This window comes from Oncorhynchus mykiss, chromosome 15 (assembly GCF_057628025.1).
Source record: "Oncorhynchus mykiss isolate SJ-2025 chromosome 15, ASM5762802v1, whole genome shotgun sequence".
NCBI lineage: Eukaryota > Metazoa > Chordata > Actinopteri > Salmoniformes > Salmonidae > Oncorhynchus > Oncorhynchus mykiss.
Genome location: NC_143036.1, coordinates 81,131,775 through 81,152,208, shown reverse-complemented (window position 1 = coordinate 81,152,208; position 20,434 = coordinate 81,131,775). Strand labels below are relative to the sequence as shown.

General features: G+C 46.3%; 1 protein-coding gene across 1 annotated transcript in view; it reads left to right on the top strand.

Annotated features, from left to right (window-relative positions):
• Positions 1–20,051, top strand: part of hmga2 (high mobility group AT-hook 2) — a 100,466-nt gene extending 80,415 nt beyond the window's left edge. The window contains exons 4-5 of the mRNA XM_036945350.2: positions 9,083–9,112; positions 19,710–20,051. Coding sequence (XP_036801245.1) covers positions 9,083–9,112; positions 19,710–19,778 — 99 coding nt within the window. The 3' untranslated portion in view covers positions 19,779–20,051. The remainder of the gene's footprint in view (positions 1–9,082; positions 9,113–19,709) is intronic.
• Positions 20,052–20,434: the final 383 nt, after the last annotated feature.

Below are 20,434 nucleotides of genomic sequence, written 5' to 3'. Positions count from 1 at the left end.
CCAGGTAGTGTTCTGTTAGACCAGGTAGTGTTCTATTAGACCAGGTAGTGTTCTATTAGACCAGGTAGTGTTCTATTAGACCAGGTAGTGTTCTATTAGACCAGGTAGTGTTCTATTAGACCAGGTAGTGTTCTATTAGACCAGGTAGTGTTCTGTTAGACCAGGTAGTGTTCTGTTAGACCAGGTAGTGTTCTATTAGACCAGGTAGTGTTCTATTAGACCAGGTAGTGTTCTGGTAGACCAGGTAGTGTTCTATTAGACCAGGTAGTGTTCTGGTAGACCAGGTAGTGTTCTATTAGACCAGGTAGTGTTCTGTTAGACCAGGTAGTGTTCTGTTAGACCAGGTAGTGTTCTATTAGACCAGGTAGTGTTCTATTAGACCAGGTAGTGTTCTATTAGACCAGGTAGTGTTCTGTTAGACCAGGTAGTGTTCTGTTAGACCAGGTAGTGTTCTATTAGACCAGGTAGAGTTCTGTTAGACCAGGTAGTGTTCTGTTAGACCAGGTAGAGTTCTATTAGACCAGGTAGTGTTCTATTAGACCAGGTAGAGTTCTGTTAGACCAGGTAGTGTTCTGTTAGACCAGGTAGAGTTCTATTAGACCAGGTAGTGTTCTATTAGACCAGGTAGTATTCTGTTAGACCAGGTAGTGTTCTGTTAGACCAGGTAGTGTTCTATTAGACCAGGTAGAGTTCTGTTAGACCAGGTAGTGTTCTGTTAGACCAGGTAGAGTTCTATTAGACCAGGTAGTGTTCTATTAGACCAGGTAGAGTTCTGTTAGACCAGGTAGTGTTCTGTTAGACCAGGTAGAGTTCTATTAGACCAGGTAGTGTTCTATTAGACCAGGTAGTGTTCTGTTAGACCAGGTAGTGTTCTATTAGACCAGGTAGAGTTCTGTTAGACCAGGTAGTGTTCTGTTAGACCAGGTAGTGTTCTGTTAGACCAGGTAGAGTTCTATTAGACCAGGTAGTGTTCTATTAGACCAGGTAGAGTTCTGTTAGACCAGGTAGTGTTCTGTTAGACCAGGTAGAGTTCTATTAGACCAGGTAGTGTTCTATTAGACCAGGTAGTGTTCTGTTAGACCAGGTAGTGTTCTATTAGACCAGGTAGAGTTCTGTTAGACCAGGTAGTGTTCTGGTAGACCAGGTAGAGTTCTATTAGACCAGGTAGTGTTCTATTAGACCAGGTAGTGTTCTATTAGACCAGGTAGTGTTCTATTAGTCCAGGTAGTGTTCTGTTAGACCAGGTAGTGTTCTATTAGACCAGGTAGTGTTCTATTAGACCAGGTAGTCTTTTTCTTTACTCTTTATATTTTTGACTACTTTTACTTTACTTCGTTCCTAAAGCAAATTATGTACTTTTTACTCCATACGTTCCCCCTGACACCCAAAAGTACAGGACAGGAAACTGGTCTAATTCACACACTTATCAAGAAAACATCCCTGGTCATCCCTGCTGCCTCTTGTCTGGCGGACTCACTAAACACATGCTTCGTTTGTAAATGATGTCTGAGTGTTGTAGTGCACCCCTGGCTTTCTGTAAATAAATTTTAAAAAATACTAGAGAATGTGGCTGTCTGCTTTGTTTAATGTAAGGAATTTGAAGATATTTATTCTCACACTGGTGTTCCTTAAGTCAAGTTGTGAAACGGCAGTGTGAAGTGCAGTAGAGATTGCATCATCTGTTGATCTGTTGGAGTGGGTCCAGGGTTTCTGGGATAATGGTGTTGATGTGAGTCATGACCAGCCTTTCAACGCACTTCATGGCTACAAATGTGATTAGTCATTTAGGCAGGTTACCTTAGTGTTCTTGGGCACAGGGACTATGGTGGTCTGCTTGAAACATGTTGGTATTTCAGACTCGGACAAGGAGAGGTTGAAAATGTTATTGAACACTTGCCAGTTGGTCAACGCATGCTCTGAGTACACGTCCTGGTATTCCGCCTGGCCCTGCGGCCTTGTGAATGTTGATCTGTTTAAAGGTCTTTACCCACATCGGCTGCGGAGAGCTTGATCGCACAGTCTTCTGGAACAGCTGATGCTCTCATGCATGTTTCAGTGTTACTTGCCTCAAAGCGAGCATAGAAGTTATTTAGTTAGTCTGGTAGTCTTGTGTCACTGGGCAGCTCTCGGCTGTGCTTCCCTTTGTAGTCTGTAATGGTTTGCAAGCCCTGCCACACCCGCCGAATGTCGGAGCCGGTGTAGTACAATTCGATCTTAGTCCTGTATTGATGCTTTGCCTGTTTGATGGTTCGTCGGAGGGCATAGCGGGATTTCTTATAAGCTTCCGTGTTAGAGTCCCGCTCCTTGAAAGCGGCAGCTCTACCCTTTAGCTCAGTGGAATGTTGCCTGTAATCCATGGCTTCTGGTTGGGGTATGTACGCACAGTGACTGTGGGGACGACGTCCTCGATGCACTTATTGATGAAGCCAGTGACTGATGTGGTGTATTCCTCAATGTCATCGGAAGAATCCCAGAACATATTCCAGTCTGTGATAGCAAAACAGTCCTGTAGTTTAGCATCTGCTTCATCTGACCACTTTTTTATTGATCTAGTCACTGGTGTTTCCTGCTTTAATTTTTGCTTGTAAGCAGGAATCAGGAGGATAGAATTATGGTCAGATTTGCTGAAAGGAGGGAGAGGGAGAGCTTTGTATCTGTGTGTGGAGTAAAGGAGGTCTAGAGTTTTTTTCCCTCTGGTTGAACATTTAACATGCTGATAGAAATGAGGTAAAACTGATTTTAAGTTACCTCGAGACTTCCTTAGATATCGTGCACCAGCTGTTGTTTTCAAATACACATAGGCCACCGCCCCGTGTCTTACCAGAGGCTGCTGTTCCATTGGATATACGTGCTCTCAGTTATTCCATTTATTTCCCAGCGATTGAACGTTGGCTAACAGTAGAGATGGCAAAAGGCAGATTAGCCACTCGTTGCCTGATCCTCACAATGCACCCCGATCTCTTTCCGGCGAAACCTCTATTTCTTTCTCCTGCGAATGATGGAGATGAGGGCCTGTTCGGGTGTTTGGAGTACATCCTTCCCGTCCGACTCATTAAAGAAAGATTATTTGTCCAATTTGAAGTGAGTAATCGCTGTTCTGATGTCCAGAAGCTCTGTTCGGGCATAAGAGACGATAGCAGCAACATTACGAACAAAATTAATTAAACAAACGATGCGAGAAAACAAACAAAATAGCACAGTTGTTTAAGAGCCGATAAGACAACAGCCATCCTCTCCGACGCCATCTTTCTTTCATGGCATCATGTGTTTCATGTGTTTGATACCATTCCACTGACTCCGCCCCAGCTATTACCACGAGCCCCGTCCTCCCCATGTAAAGGTGCCTCCAACCTCCTGTGGTGCGTGTGTGTTCCGTGACGGCCCACGATAACATAGTAACGGAGTAAACAACAGCATCAGCAGGTTTCTCTCAGCATCGTTCGTGTTTAAACTCACACCATTAAAGATAGAGATCACAAAACCGTGACCCTGTGGCTACCTTCTGGTTGTATCCCAAATGACACCCTATTTCCATCACATCTAGTGCACTATTACCGACACTACCCTCTGGCTGTCCTACTATACAGGGAACTGGGTGCCATTTTGGATGGACCCTGTGACCCAAACCAGAGATGACTATTCCTTTAAGTCCCAGTACACTCTGGTAAAAAGGTCAAACACTCTGTGGCGTTGTTCTATGGTACATGGAATCCAAAAGTGTTCTGGAACCCAAAAGGGTTCCAAAAGGGGTACTTTGACTATCATCAGGAGAACCCTTTGAAGATCCCTCTTGGGTTCCAGGTAAAATGCACTCTGTGGCAAGTGTTCTACACTACATGGAATCCAAAAAGGGTTCTTGAACTCAAAAAGGTTCCTTAACAGGTTCTCCTTCGAGGACAGCCAAAGAAACCCTTTCAAGGCTCGGACACACGCACCAATAGCATTTGTCTCCTGAGAGTACTTAGCACCTCTGAACAGAGTGCCGGCTATAATTTTACGAGCCGAGTGCAAACCAATTTTACATGTAGAATTGTGAGAATATGTCGTCAGTCGGGCATCAACAGCGCGCTGAACGATCGGTAGATGAGCGGGAGATCCACACGCGGTGGTCAGTGTGCGACCCTTTACCGTAGGTCCTCTACCGTAGGTTCTTTACCGTAGGTCCTTTATGTCCTTCCCGTAGGTCCTTTACCGTAGGTCCTCTACCGTAGGCCCTTTACCGTAGGTTCTTTACCGTAGGTCCTTTATGTCCTTTACCGTAGGTCCTTTATGTCCTTTACCGTAGGTCCTTTACCGAGGTCCTTTACCGTAGGTTCTTTATGTTCTTTACCGTAGGTCCTTTACCGAGGTCCTTTACCGTAGGTTCTTTACCGTAGGTCCTTTATGTTCTTTACCGTAGGTCCTTTATGTTCTTTACCGAGGTCCTTTACCGTAGGTTCTTTACCGTAGGTCCTTTATGTTCTTTACCGAGGTCCTTTATGTTCTTTACCGAGGTCCTCTACCGTAGGTTCTTTACCGTAGGTCCTTTATGTCCTTTACCGTAGGTCCTTTACCGTAGGTCCTTTACCGAGGTCCTTTACCGTAGGTTCTTTATGTTCTTTACCGTAGGTCCTTTACCGAGGTCCTTTACCGTAGGTTCTTTATGTTCTTTACCGTAGGTCCTCTACCGTAGGTCCTTTACCGTAGGTCCTTTATGTCCTTTACCGTAGGTTCTTTACCGTAGGTCCTTTATGTTCTTTACCGTAGGTCCTTTATGTTCTTTACCGAGGTCCTTTACCGAGGTCCTTTACCGTAGGTCCTTTATGTTCTTTACCGTAGGTTCTTTACCGTAGGTCCTCTACCGTAGGTCCTTTACCGTAGGTTCTTTACCGTAGGTCCTTTATGTTCTTTACCGAGGTCCTTTATGTTCTTTACCGAGGTCCTTTACCGTAGGTTCTTTACCGTAGGTCCTTTATGTTCTTTACCGTAGGTCCTTTATGTCCTTTACCGAGGTCCTTTACCGTAGGTCCTTTACCGAGGTCCTTTACCGTAGGTTCTTTATGTTCTTTACCGTAGGTCCTTTACCGAGGTCCTTTACCGTAGGTTCTTTATGTTCTTTACCGTAGGTTCTTTACCGTAGGTCCTCTACCGTAGGTCCTTTACCGTAGGTCCTTTATGTCCTTTACCGTAGGTTCTTTACCGTAGGTCCTTTATGTTCTTTACCGTAGGTCCTTTATGTTCTTTACCGAGGTCCTTTACCGTAGGTCCTTTATGTTCTTTACCGTAGGTTCTTTACCGTAGGTCCTCTACCGTAGGTCCTTTACCGTAGGTCCTTTATGTCCTTTACTGAGGTCCTTTACCGTAGGTCCTTTACCGAGGTCCTTTACCGTAGGTTCTTTATGTTCTTTACCGTAGGTTCTTTACCGTAGGTCCTTTATGTCCTTTACCGTAGGTCCTTTACCGTAGGTTCTTTACCGTAGGTCCTTTACCGTAGGTCCTTTACCTTAGGTCCTTTACCGAGGTCCTTTACCGTAGGTTCTTTATGTCCTTTACCGTAGGTTCTTTACCGTAGGTCCTTTACCGTGGGTCCTTTACCGTAGGTTCTTTATGTTCTTTACCGTAGGTCCTCTACTGTAGGTTCTTTATGTTCTTTACCGTAGGTCCTCTACCGAGGTTCCTCTTTTTTTTCTAGAAGCAGATTTTAGCCTAAAAGGGAGGCTAGAGAATGAAGATAATTCGTATGACCTGTCTGAAGGTTGTCTGATATACACCCAGACCTGTCTGAAGGTTGTCTGATATACACCCAGACCTGTCTGAAGGTTGTCTGATATACACCCAGACCTGTCTGAAGGTTGTCTGATATACACCCAGACCTGTCCGAAGGTTGTCTGATATACACCCAGACCTGTCTGAAGGTTGTCTGATATACACCCAGACCTGTCTGAAGGTTGTCTGATATACACCCAGACCTGTCTGAAGGTTGTCTGATATACACCCAGACCTGTCTGAAGGTTGTCTGATATACACCCAGACCTGTCTGAAGGTTGTCTGATATACACCCAGACCTGTCTGAAGGTTGTCTGATATACACCCAGACCTGTCTGAAGGTTGTCTGATATACACCCAGACCTGTCTGAAGGTTGTCTGATATACACCCAGACCTGTCTGAAGGTTGTCTGATATACACCCAGACCTGTCTGAAGGTTGTCTGATATACACCCAGACCTGTCTGAAGGTTGTCTGATATACACCCAGACCTGTCTGAAGGTTGTCTGATATACACCCAGACCTGTCTGAAGGTTGTCTGATATACACCCAGACCTGTCTGAAGGTTGTCTGATATACACCCAGACCTGTCTGAAGGTTGTCTGATATACACCCAGACCTGTCTGAAGGTTGTCTGATATACACCCAGACCTGTCTGAAGGTTGTCTGATATACACCCAGACCTGTCTGAAGGTTGTCTGATATACACCCAGACCTGTCTGAAGGTTGTCTGATATACACCCAGACCTGTCTGAAGGTTGTCTGATATACACCCAGACCTGTCTGAAGGTTGTCTGATATACACCCAGACCTGTCTGAAGGTTGTCTGATATACACCCAGACCTGTCTGAAGGTTGTCTGATATACACCCAGACCTGTCTGAAGGTTGTCTGATATACACCCAGACCTGTCTGAAGGTTGTCTGATATACACCCAGACCTGTCTGAAGGTTGTCTGATATACACCCAGACCTGTCTGAAGGTTGTCTGATATACACCCAGACCTGTCTGAAGGTTGTCTGATATACACCCTCTCTCCCGAGCACGTACGGGAGTTGTAGCGATGAGACAAGATAGTAGCTACTACAACAATTGGATACCACGAATTTGGGGAGAAAAAGGGGTAAAAAAAAAATAATAATAATAATAAAAATAATAATAAATACAGTTGAGATGTTTTACGTTCCCACGACGCTGCTGTTGTTAAAGAACCCGCATTAATATTCAGTGGGAAATGGCATCCTGTTTCCCCATTGGCTGCTGTTGTTAGAACCTGCATGAATATTCAGTGGGAAATGGCATCCTGTTTCCCCATTGGCTGCTGGTGTTAAAGAACCGGCATGAATATTCAGTGGTAAATGGCATCCTGTTTCCCCATTGGCTGCTGGTGTTAAAGAACCGGCATGAATATTCAGTGGTAAATGGCATCCTGTTTCCCCATTGGCCATGGTCAACAAGGAGGGCACTATAAAGGGGATCAGGGTGCCATTTTGGAGGCGGAAGCCAGTGACTGAAAGATGAAGTCTGAATATCTGGATTCTAAAGTGTTTTTTTTTTTATTTAAAAGGTCAGTTTATTGTTACTGCAGCAGAATGAATGGGTGGGTTGTTTCCTATGACGTATTTGAAAGGGTTTTATAGTTAACAGAGGCGGTGTGTGTGTGTGGGGGGCGGGGGGGGGAGCATCACGGTCTAGGTATTAAATGAATTAATTTGTCTGACATTGTGACCATCGCTCCACAGCCGTGCCAGCCGTTGTGTCTCTAAAGAAACTGTCAGATGTTTTAGAGAGATTCACTTGATGCTCTGGTCAGAAGTAGTGCACTATATAGGGAATAGGGTGGAATCTGTGACACAACAGCTCTGGTCAGAAGTAGTGCACTATATAGGGAATAGGGTGGAATCTGTGACACAACAGCTCTGGTCAGAAGTAGTGCACTATATAGGGAATAGGGCTCTGGTCTAAAGTAGTGCACTATATAGGGAATAGGGTGGAATCTGTGACACAACAGCTCTGGTCAGAAGTAGTGCACTACATAGGGAATAGGGCTCTGGTCTAAAGTAGTGCACTATATAGGGAATAGGGTGGAATCTGGACACAACAGCTCTGGTCAGAAGTAGTGCACTATATAGGGAATAGGGTACCATTTCAGTGTCTGCTTGTTATAATATGTGTATCCTATGGCTACTTCTCACACTGCACCCTATTCCCTATATTGTGCACAACAAAAGTAATGCACTACATAGGGAATAGGGTCCTGGGGGTGTATCCTGTTAGTGTATTTCCAGTTCCATCAGAATGGGGAACCAGCGTCTTTCTGATGTTCCTTTATGGCCAGTGTTGGAGTGCCTCGGTCCCGACCCCATCCGGTGTTGACGTTTACCATGTTACTATTAGACACACACACTTACACACACACACACACACACACACGTACATACACACACCGACCGCTGGCATCCAACACAGAGCTGGCACAGAACTCACCAGCTGTTCACAACCATCCCCACCCAGGGGGCATGGAATGTGTGTGTGTGTGTGTGTGTGTGTGTGTGTGTGTGTGTGTGTGTGTGTGTGTGTGTGTGTGTGTGTGTGTGTGTGTGTGTGTGTGTGTGTGTGTACACAGTACGCTTGGCTTACAGATACTTCCTGTCCAGTCCTGGTCTTACAGACACTTCCTGTCCAGCCCTGGTCTTACAGATACTTCCTGTCCAGTCCTGGTCTTACAGATACTTCCTGTCTAGCCCTGGTCTTACAGATACTTCCTGTCCTAGGAGACACAATCTGAGCTTTGTTAGTCATCTCCCTCCTCTTCCTCCACCTCCTTCTGCTCCTCCTCCTCCTCCTAGGGCAGAATCATAGTTGCTAGCAGAATAGTTTAAAGGGTTTCTAACCAACTTTGATCCGTTTTAGCTAGCTAGGCTAAGCAACTTGTCTAAATGAAACGAAACAATTCACTTATTGTTAGTAAATCACCGCAAATCTCTCTTCGCTAGCGAACACGACTCCGCCTCCAAAAACAGCAGTGTCTGTAGGACAAGGGCTTTACAGGAAGTATCTGTAAGACCAGGGCTAGACAGGAAGTATCTGTAAGACCAGGGCTGGACAGGAAGTATCTGTAAGACCAGGACTGGACAGGAAGTATCTGTAAGACCAGGGCTGGACAGGAAGTATCTGTAAGATCAGGGCTGGACAGGAAGTCTTCAGTGATGTTTATTGTCTACGACGTCTCCACTTTTCAGAGTGAATTAAACAGGCATGTAATGATGTTCTCTTGAAATCATTGGTCCAGGATGAATTTTAACCCTCTTCTCTCTCTCTCTCTTTCCTCTTTGCAGCCAAAGCAGGTGGTCCAAAAGCCAACTCAGGTATGTGACATGAAGGATTCTCACTGGACACGCGCCTGGTTGAATCAACGTTGTTTCCACCTCATTTCAATGAAATGACTTTGAACAAACGTGGAATAGACGTTGAGTTGACATCTATGCCCAGTGGGTTGTATCCTAACACCCCCGCCACCACCGACATTTCCATTTCCACAACCCTGTCTGTCTTTATTTATTTATTTAACTAGGCAAGTCAAATTCTTATTTTCAATGACGGTCTAGGAACAGTGGGGTTAACAGTCTGTTCAGGGGCAGAACGACAGATTTGTACCTTGTCAGCTCAGGGGTTTGAACGTGCAACCTTCCGGTTACTAGTCCAACGCTCTACCCTGCCGTGACAGTCTGTCTGTCTGGCTGGCTGTCTGTCACACGTCTGTCTGTCTGAATCGGGTGCTATTTGGGATGCATCCCTACTGTACACAAGGACCTCTCAGTCTAGGCAACTAAACCTACACATAAGCACACATACCGTGCATTTGGAAAAGTATTCAGACCCCTTGACTTTTTCCACATTTTGTTACATTACAGCCGTATTCTAAAATGGAATAAATTCATGTTTTTCCTCATCAATCTACACACAATACCCCATAATGACATCACAATACCCCATAATGACATAACAATACCCCATAATGACATCACAATACCCCATAATGATATCACAATGCCCCATAATGACATCACAATACCCCATAATGACATCACAATGCCCCATAATGATATCACAATGCCCCATAATGACATCACAATACCCCATAATGACATCACAATACCCCATAATGACATCACAATACCCCATAATGACATCACAATACCCCATAATGACATCACAATACCCCATAATGACATCACAATACCCCATAATGACATCACAATGCCCCATAATGACATCACAATACCCCATAATGACATCACAATACCCCATAATGACATCACAATGCCCCATAATGACATCACAATACCCCATAATGACATCACAATACCCCATAATGACATCACAATGCCCCATAATGACGAAGTGAAAACAAGTTTTTAGAAAGCAAATGTATATAAAAAATAATAAATAGAAATACCTTATTTACAGAAGTTTTCAGACCCTTTTCTACGAGACTGGAAATTGAGCTCAGGTGCATCCTGTTTCCATTGATCATCCTTCAGATGTTTCTATAACTTGATTGGAGTCCACCTGTGGTAAATTCTATTGATTGGACATGATTTGGAAAGGCACACACCTGTATATATAAGGTCCCACAGTTGACAGTGCATGTCAGAGCAAAAACCAAGCCATGAGGTCGAAGGAATTGTCCGTAGAGCTCCGAGACAGGATTGTGTCGAGGCACAGATCTGGGGAAGGGTACCAAATAATGTCTGCGGCATTGAAGGTCCCCAAGAACACAGTGGCCTCCATCATTCTTAAATTAAAGAACAAGACTCTTCCTATAGTTGGCCGCCCGACCAAACTGAGCAATCGGGGTGAGAATGGACCAAGAACCCGGTGGTCATTCTGACAGAGTTCCAGAGTTCCTCTGAGGAGATGGGAGAACCTTCCAGAAGGACAACCTTCTATGCAGCACTCCACCAATCAGACCTTTATGGTAGAGTGGCCAGACGGAAGTCACTCCTCAGTAAAAGGCCCAGGCCCAAAATTCACCTAAAGACTCTCAGACTATGAGAAGCAAGATTCTCTGGTCTGATGAACCCAAGATTGAACTCTTTGGCCTGAATGCCAAGCGTCACATCTGAAAGAAACATGGCAGCATCCCCTGTGGTGAAGCATGGTGGTGGCACCATCCCCTGTGGTGAAGCATGGTGGTGGTGGCACCATCCCCTGTGGTGAAGCATGGTGGTGGCACCATCCCCTGTGATGAAGCATGGTGGTGGCACCATCCCCTGTGGTGAAGCATGGTGGTGGCACCATCCCCTGTGGTGAAGCATGGTGGTGACACCATCCCCTGTGGTGAAGCATGGTGGTGGCAGCATCCCCTGTGGTGAAACATGGTGGTGGCACCATCCCCTGTGGTGAAGCATGGTGGTGGTGGCAGCATCCTGCTTTGGGGATGTTTTTCAGCGGCAGGGACTGGGAGACTAGTCAGGATCGATGGAAAGGTGAACCTTGGTGTTTTGTTGGCTTGTTGTGGAGAGCAGGAGAGAACAGAGAAGCCATCAGGAAAGAGAAGCAGTACTGTACTGTGGGTGTTTGGGGTGAGTCAGGGGTTACTATACTGTGGGTGTTTGGGGTGAGTCAGGGGTTACTGTACTGTGGGTGTTTGGGGTGAGTCAGGGGTTACTGTACTGTGGGTGTTTGGGGTGAGTCAGGGGTTACTGTACTGTGGGTGTTTGGGGTGAGTCAGGGGTTACTGTACTGTGGGTGTTTGGGGTGAGTCAGGGGTTACTGTACTGTAGGTGTTTGGGGTGAGTCAGGGGTTACTGTACTCTACTGTAGGTATTTGGGGCGAGTCAGGGGTTACTGTACTGTACTGTGGGTGTTTGGGGTGAGTCAGGGGTTACTGTAGGTGTTTGGGGTGAGTCAGGGGTTACTGTACTGTAGGTGTGTGTGTGTGTGTGTGTGTGTGTGTGTGTGTGTGTGTGTGTGTGTGTGTGTGTGTGTGTGTGTGTGGTTGGAGGCGATGGCCTGGAGACTAGCTAAGACCCTAAGTGTGTGAGGAGATGTTAGAGCCATCACAAACGATCTTGTGCTTTGTGAGGAATCTCCCTGTCTTCTCCACTCCTATCCCTGCGACACACACACACACACACACACACACTGTAAATCCCCTCTCAGATGGAGATGTCATTTGGCGTAGTCTTTGTGTACGGACGGTTTTGTTAGTCAAAACAAACCTCAATGACTGTCTGACGGACTTGGGTCTGAGTGGCTTTAGAAACGGTAGATAAATGTTTATCCAGGGGTGTGTTGTGTTGTGTGTGTCGTCGTCGTCGCCCCCCCCCCCCCCCCCCCCCAGGGGTGTGTTGTGTTATGAAGAGAGTCCCCCCCCCCAGGGGTGTGTTGTGTTATGAAGATATGAAGAGAGCCCCCCCCCCCCCCCAGGGGTGTGTTGTGTTATGAAGAGAGTCCCGTCCCCCCCCCCCAGGGGTGTGTTGTGTTATGAAGAGAGTTCCTTCCCCCCCCCCCCCCCAGGGGTGTGTTGTTATGAAGAGAGTCCCCCCCCCCCAGGGGTGTGTTGTGTTATGAAGAGAGTCCCCCCCTCAGGGGTGTGTTGTTATGAAGAGAGTCCCCCCCCCAGGAGTGTGTTGTGTTATGAAGAGAGTTCCCCCCCCCCCCCCCCCAGGGGTGTGTTGTGGTATGAAGAGAGTCCCCCCCCCCCAGGGGTGTGTTTGAATGAGGAGACAGTTAGATATGTAGTTTGAATGAAGTGACAGTTAGATATGTAGTTTGAATGAAGAGACAGTTAGATATGTGGTTTGAATGAGGAGACAGTTAGATATGTAGTTTGAATGAGGAGACAGTTATATATGTAGTTTGAATGAAGTGACAGTTAGATATGTAGTTTGAATGAAGTGACAGTTAGATATGTAGTTTGAATGAGGAGACAGTTAGATATGTAGTTTGAATGAAGTGACAGTTAGATATGTAGTTTGAATGAGGAGACAGTTAGATATGTAGTTTGAATGATGTGACAGTTAGATATGTAGTTTGAATGAGGAGACAGTTAGATATGTAGTTTGAATGAGGAGACAGTTAGATATGTAGTTTGAATGAAGTGACAGTTAGATATGTAGTTTGAATGAGGAGACAGTTAGATATGTGGTTTGAATGAGGAGACAGTTAGATATGTAGTTTGAATGAGGAGACAGTTAGATATGTAGTTTGAATGAGGAGACAGGTAGATATGTAGTTTGAATGAGGAGACAGTTAGATATGTAGTTTGAATGAGGAGACAGTTAGATATGTAGTTTGAATGAGGAGACAGTTAGATATGTGGTTTGAATGAGGAGACAGTTAGATATGTAGTTTGAATGAGGAGACAGTTAGATATGTAGTTTGAATGAGGAGACAGTTAGATATGTAGTTTGAATGAGGAGACGGTTAGATATGTAGTTTGAATGAGGAGACAGTTAGATATGTAGTTTGAATGAGGAGACAGGTAGATATGTAGTTTGAATGAGGAGACAGTTAGATATGTAGTTTGAATGAGGAGACAGTTAGATATGTAGTTTGAATGAGGAGACAGGTAGATATGTAGTTTGAATGAGGAGACGGTTAGATATGTAGTTTGAATGAGGAGACAGTTAGATATGTAGTTTGAATGAGGAGACAGTTAGATATGTAGTTTGAATGAGGAGACAGTTAGATATGTAGTTTGAATGATGTGACAGTTATATATGTAGTTTGAATGAGGAGGCAGTTAGATATGTAGTTTGAATGAGGAGACAGGTAGATATGTAGTTTGAATGAGGAGACAGGTAGATATGTAGTTTGAATGAGGAGACAGTTAGATATGTAGTTTGAATGAGGAGACAGGTAGATATGTAGTTTGAATGAGGAGACAGTTAGATATGTAGTTTGAATGATGTGACAGTTATATATGTAGTTTGAATGAGGAGGCAGTTAGATATGTAGTTTGAATGAGGAGACAGGTAGATATGTAGTTTGAATGAGGAGACAGTTAGATATGTAGTTTGAATGAAGTGACAGTTAGATATGTAGTTTGAATGAGGAGACAGTTAGATATGTAGTTTGAATGAGGAGACAGGTAGATATGTAGTTTGAATGAGGAGACAGTTAGATATGTAGTTTGAATGAAGTGACAGTTAGATATGTAGTTTGAATGAGGAGACAGTTAGATATGTAGTTCAATGAGGAGACAGTTATATGTGTAGTTTGAATGAAGTGACAGTTAGATATGTAGTTTGAATGAGGAGACAGTTATATGTGTAGTTTGAATGAGGAGACAGGTAGATATGTAGTTTGAATGAGGAGACAGTTAGATATGTAGTTTGAATGAGGAGACAGTTAGATATGTAGTTTGAATGAGGAGACAGTTAGATATGTAGTTTGAATGAGGAGACAGTTAGATATGTAGTTTGAATGAGGAGACAGTTAGATATGTAGTTTGAATGAGGAGACAGGTAGATATGTAGTTTGAATGAGGAGACAGTTAGATATGTAGTTTGAATGAGGAGACAGTTAGATATGTAGTTTGAATGAGGAGACAGTTAGATATGTAGTTTGAATGAGGAGACAGTTAGATATGTAGTTTGAATGAGGAGACAGTTAGATATGTAGTTTGAATGAGGAGACAGTTAGATATGTAGTTTGAATGAGGAGACAGTTAGATATGTAGTTTGAATGAGGAGACAGTTAGATATGTAGTTTGAATGAGGAGACAGGTAGATATGTAGTTTGAATGAGGAGACAGTTAGATATGTAGTTTGAATGAGGAGACAGTTAGATATGTAGTTTGAATGAGGAGACAGTTAGATATGTAGTTTGAATGAGGAGACAGTTAGATATGTAGTTTGAATGAGGAGACAGTTAGATATGTAGTTTGAATGAGGAGACAGTTAGATATGTAGTTTGAATGAGGAGACAGTTAGATATGTAGTTTGAATGAGGAGACAGTTATATATGTAGTTTGAATGAAGTGACAGTTAGATATGTAGTTTGAATGAGGAGACAGTTAGATATGTAGTTTGAATGAGGAGACAGTTAGATATGTAGTTTGAATGAGGAGACAGTTAGATATGTAGTTTGAATGAAGTGACAGTTGGATATGTAGTTAGTTGGTTGGAAGTGACTGAATGAAAGCGCCTGTTGTTTTTAGTGAGGCTGTGTAGACACTAGTGGGGTTGTGAAGTGCAGCATCACACACTCCTGTACTAAGGCCCTGAGCAACGCAGGCTTTTCAGACACAGAGCCTGATGGGAGTACTAAATCCATCAGACTTCTCTCATTTTCACACAAGCTCCTAAACGTGTTTCTGCTTTAAATTTGACCCCCCCCCAAAAAAAAAGAAAATCAAATCAAATGTATTTATAAAGTCCTTCGTACAGCAGCTGATATCTCAAAGTGCTGTACAGAAACCCAGCCTAAAACCCCAAACAGCAAGCAATGCAGGTGTAGAAGCACGGTGGCTAGGAAAAACTCCCTAGAAAGGCCAAAACCTAGGAAGAAACCTAGAGAGGAATCAGGCTATGTGGGGTGGCCAGTCCTCTTCTGGCTGTGCCGGGTGGAGATTATAACAGAACATGGCCAAGATGTTCAAATGTTCATAAATGACCAGCATGGTCGAATAATAATAAGGCAGAACAGTTGAAACTGGAGCAGCAGCACGGCCAGGTGGACTGGGGACAGCAAGGAGTCATCATGTCAGGTAGTCCTGGGGCATGGTCCTAGGGCTCAGGTCCTCCTCAGAGAGAGAGAAAGAAAGAGAGAATTAGAGAGAAGGAGAGAATTAGAGAACGCACACTTAGATTCACACAGGACACCGAATAGGACAGGAGAAGTACTCCAGATATAACAAACTGACCCTAGCCCCCCCGACACACAAACTACTACGGCATAAATACTGGAGGCTGAGACAGGAGGGGTCAGGAGACACTGTGAGAGCGTAGTTCACCTTCACACCGTACAGTTTTAAAGACCGTTACGGACAGTTAACTCCCAACACATAATGAGGTATTGTACAGCTCAACTGGGAGGAACTCTTAGATCAGTGAACAAATGACAAGTAGTTTATTAGTGATTAAAGAATCAAAAACAACCTGTGATGTACACTACAGACAGAGTCCCCCCCCCTCCCACCCCTCGCCCTCCCTCCCTCCCCTGTTCGCTGGTGTGAATGCATAACTGGACCCTGATTTGCTGCTTTGTGGGAACAGGGTACAGGGGTGTGTGTGTGTGTGTGTGTGTGTGTGTGAGAGAGAGAGAGCAAGAGAGAGAGAGAGAGAGAGCGAGAGAGAAAGAAAGAGAGAGAGAGAGGTGGTTTTGAGCTGCTCTGCCAGTGCTGTGATGGAGCCAAGTAGCTGCTGGAACACATACGTACACATGTCACTGAGAACGCTCTCTCTCTCTCTCTCTCTCTCTCTCTCTCTCTCTCTCTCTCTCCCTCCCCCCCCCCTCTCTCTGTCTCTCTCTCTCCCTCTCTCTCTCTCTCTCTCTCTCTCTCTCTCCCTCCCCCCCCTCTCTCTGTCTCTCTCTCTCTCTCTCTCTCTCTCCCTCCCCCCCCTCTCTCTCTCTCTCTCTCTCTCGCTCTCTCTCTCTCTTTCGCTCTCTCTCTCACTCTCTCTCTCTTGCTTTCTCTCTCGCTCTCACTCTCTCTCTCTTGCTTTCTCTCTCTCGCTCTCACTCTCTCTCTCTCTTGCTTTCTCTCTCTCTCTCTCTCTCTCTCTCTCTCTCTCTCTCTCTCTCTCTCCCTCCCCCCCCCTCTCTCTGTCTCTCTCTCTCTCTCTCTCCCTCCCCCCCTCTCTCTCTCTCTCTCTCTCTCGCTCTCTCTCTCTCTCTCTTTTGCTCTCTCTCTCGCTCTCACTCTCTCTCTCTTGCTTTCTCTCGCTCTCACTCTCTCTCTCTTGCTTCTCTCTCGCTCTCACTCTCTCTCTCTCTCTTGCTTTCTCTCTCTCTCTCTCTCTCTCTCTCTCTCTCTTGCTCTCTCTTTCTCTCTCTCTCGCTCTCACTCTCTCTCTCTCTCTCTTTCTCTCTCTCTCTCTTGCTCTCTCTTTCTCTCGTTGTTTGGCTGTTTTACTTCAGAGCCCTACACTGCCAGCACCCTGTGCAAACCATCCAACCCCTTTCATTCCAGAGGGTGGGGTGCTGATGAGGGAGAGGGAGGGAGGGAGGAAAGGACCTGATGAGGGAGAAGGAGGGAGGGAGGAAAGGAGCTGATGAGGGAGAGGGAGGGAGGGAGGAAGGAGCTGATGAGGGAGAGAGAGGGAGGGAGGAAAGGACCTGATGAGGGAGAAGGAGGGAGGAGGAAAGGAGCTGATGAGGGAGAGGGAGGGAGGGAGCTAGGAGGAGAGAGGAAGGGGTTAGGAGGGTGGGAGAGTAGAGGAGGAAGGGGTTAGGAGGGAGCACGGGCCTGACCCGGAAGCTCCAACCTGTCTCCTCTCTCTCCACAGAGTCCCTAATGATGCACAGAGGCAGGGCTGGTTACCAGTTCTCCCCTGTCTTCCAGAGAACTCCTTATCTACTTCAAAGAGAAAAGAGAAAAAAAGGGCTGGGAAGGGGGGGGCACAGAGCTTTGCAGGGGGGGGGGCACAGAGCTTTGCAGGGGGGGGCACATAGCTTTGCAGGGGGGGGGGCACAGAGCTTTGCAGGGGGGGGCACATAGCTTTGCAGGGGGGGGCAGAGCTTTGCAGGGGGGGGCACAGAGCTTTGCAGGGGGGGGCACAGAGCTTTGCAGGGGGGGGGGAACAGAGCTTTGCAGGGGGGGGGGGGCACAGAGCTTTGCAGGGGGGGGCACAGAGCTTTGCAGGAGGGGTGGGGGGGGGCACAGAGCTTTGCAGGGGGGGGGGGGGGGCACAGAGCTTTGCAGTGGGGGGGGGGGGGGGGGGGAGAACCAAGCAGTACAATGAACCTGCGGCAGGACAGGAACTTTAACCCCGATCAGTCCTGAGACCCCAAGCAACAACAACAACAAAAAATAATTGCCTTTTCATTTATCTGACTTTCATTCATCTGAGCGTTCCAGTCCTTATATTCAGCCTCACAGTGTGTTTTTACCCTGTTCTGTTCAGGACAACCTGGGCTACAACTACAACACAAAACAATAGTTACATTCATGACTTTTAACTGACAAATGGCAATAATAAATAAAATATATATATATATATATAAGGTCTACCGAAGCCCTCCTGTTAATGACAAACACCTCTCTAGTTTAGCCCTCCTGTTAATGACAAACACCTCTCTAGTTTAGCCCCTCCTGTTAATCACTAAGGGTTTATAAATGTCCAAACTCCGGTAGCCCCTTCTTACTTCCTCCTACTTCCTCCTCCTTCCCCTCCCTTCTCCCTCCCTCCCTCCCTCCATCCATCCCTCTCTCCCTCCCTCCCTCCTTGGTTCTTTCCTTCCCTCCCTCCTTCCCTCTCGCTTCACTCTCATTGGTTCTCCTGGCTGTGTCACATGGTAGCGTTTAGTGGACCCTTCACTACTGAAGTGTCTGCTGCATTAATGAATGGAGAGGGAGGGAGAGAGGGAGGGAGGTGGGGAGGGAGGGAGGTGGGGAGGGAGGGAGGGAGGTGGGGAGGGAGGGAGGTGGGGAGGGAGAGAGGGAGGGAGGTGGGGAGGGAGGGAGGGAGGTGGGGAGGGAGGGAGGGAGGTGGGGAGGGAGGGAGGTGGGGAGGGAGAGAGGGAGGGAGGTGGGGAGGGAGGGAGGGAGGTGGGGAGGGAGGGAGGGAGGGAGGTGGGGAGGGAGGGAGGTGGGGAGGGAGGGAGGGAGGTGGGGAGGGAGGTGGGGAGGGAGGGAGGGAGGGAGGTGGGGGGGGAGGGAGGGAGGTGGGGAGGGAGGGAGGGAGGGAGGTGGGGAGGGAGGGAGGGAGGTGGGGAGGGAGGGAGGGAGGTGGGGAGGGATGGAGGGAGGTTGGGAGGCAGGGAGGTGGGGAGGGAGAGAGGGAGGGAGGGAGGGAGGTGGGGAGGGAGGTGGGGAGGGAGGGAGGGAGGTGGGGAGGGAGGGAGGGAGGTGGGGAGGGAGGGAGGTGGGGAGGGAGGTGGGGAGGGAGGGAGGTGGGGGGGGAGGGAGGGAGGGGGGAGGGAGGGAGGTGGGGAGGGAGAGAGGGAGGGAGGTGGGGAGGGAGGGAGGGAGTGGGGTCCTGTAATGCAGACAAGCTTTCGCCTCTCTCTGTCTCTCTCTCTCTGCTGAATGGGAATACTGCCTCAGACTCCCGACGCATCCCAAACGGCACCCTATTCCCTTCATAGTGTGTACTACTTTAGACCAGAGTCTTTGGGGCCCTTTGAGGTGAATAGGGTGCAATTTGGGACACATCCTCAGCCGCAGCCTGGGAAAGGAAGAGGGTTATAAATTGTGTCAGTTAGCCCCCCCCCCCTGAATAAAATGGAAGCCATGTGGAAAAGTAAAAATCCATTTCAATCTGAAAAGCGAGGAAGGCTGGGATGGAGGGGCGTTTTCTCCCTGTTCCATGGTGGTCGCCGGTCGGCCATCTTGGGAAGGCTTTTCTGAAGTTGTAAACACCCTGCTGTAGTGTTCTTGTGTAAAGCTTGTTAAAGAGAGACTGTGAAACTAACGTTGTTGAGGGGGACGAATGTTTTCCAGGAAGTGTTTTCTGGTAATATGTTTTATATCAAAGGAAGTTCAACTCCTGTAGCAAAAAAAAACAACCTGTTTGTTCAGGAATTTGAACTAACCTGGCATTTCTCTGTCTCTTTCATGTAGTTTCACGCTCCAACAAGTCTTGATGCTCTGCGATGGTGTTATGTTACCATATGATCAAACCGTGTCACTTTCAATGTTGTTAGGCCAGCCTTTACATGAAGGTTGCTCATAAGAAAAGTAGTTTAACAACCAACCCAAGTTTAGCTTTTTTTGTCCTTCATTAGAAGAAGCCGTGTTCTGTTAGAAAGTGTGTGAAACTGACCCGGGTCATTGTGTTGCCCCTGCAGGAAGAAGGAGGAGAAGAAGAAGAAGAAGAAGAAGAAGAGGAAGGGGAGGAGTCTGGAGAGGAGGATTAAAGAACAACAATCATTTGACCTCTACTTCCTTGTAAACAGTTCTTCCTCCTGGGGAACCACTGCCTTACACCACTTACTAAGGACGTTGATCCATGACCTCTGACCTCTGTCTACTCTCATATCATACTGTTTTCATTTAATACTTTTGTTTGTGTTTATTTTATTATTTTATTTTATTTGTTTGTTTGTTGTTGATTCTGAGATGAACACACGTTAATAATCCTCAGAACATGAGCCGCAAAAAACAAAAAAAAAACACGAGAAAACACTAAATATGACAACAAAGATTTGCTGTACCTCTTTACAACAACAGTGATGTTTTATCTGTTGTTATTAAGACCAGAGGTTCTGGGGGTTTTGTACCGTTGCAGTTTCTACTCCCCTCCTCCCCCTGTCGTTGTCGACTGATTCTCCAGGCTGTCTTTCTTTGAGGGAGAGATAGAAACTGGGGGGGGGGGGGGAGTATGTTATTGTCATTCACAAATTGCGACCATATGGCTGCTGTTTCAGTACAGAGGTCTAGAACACACACACAGACCCCCCCTCCCCTCCCCGAGTCGGACCACCAAACGCAGGGAGACAGACTACTCTCTCTTCAAGTCAGGTTATTTTAATCTATCATGTTTTTAATCTAGCGTGGATTTGCCTTTTTCATA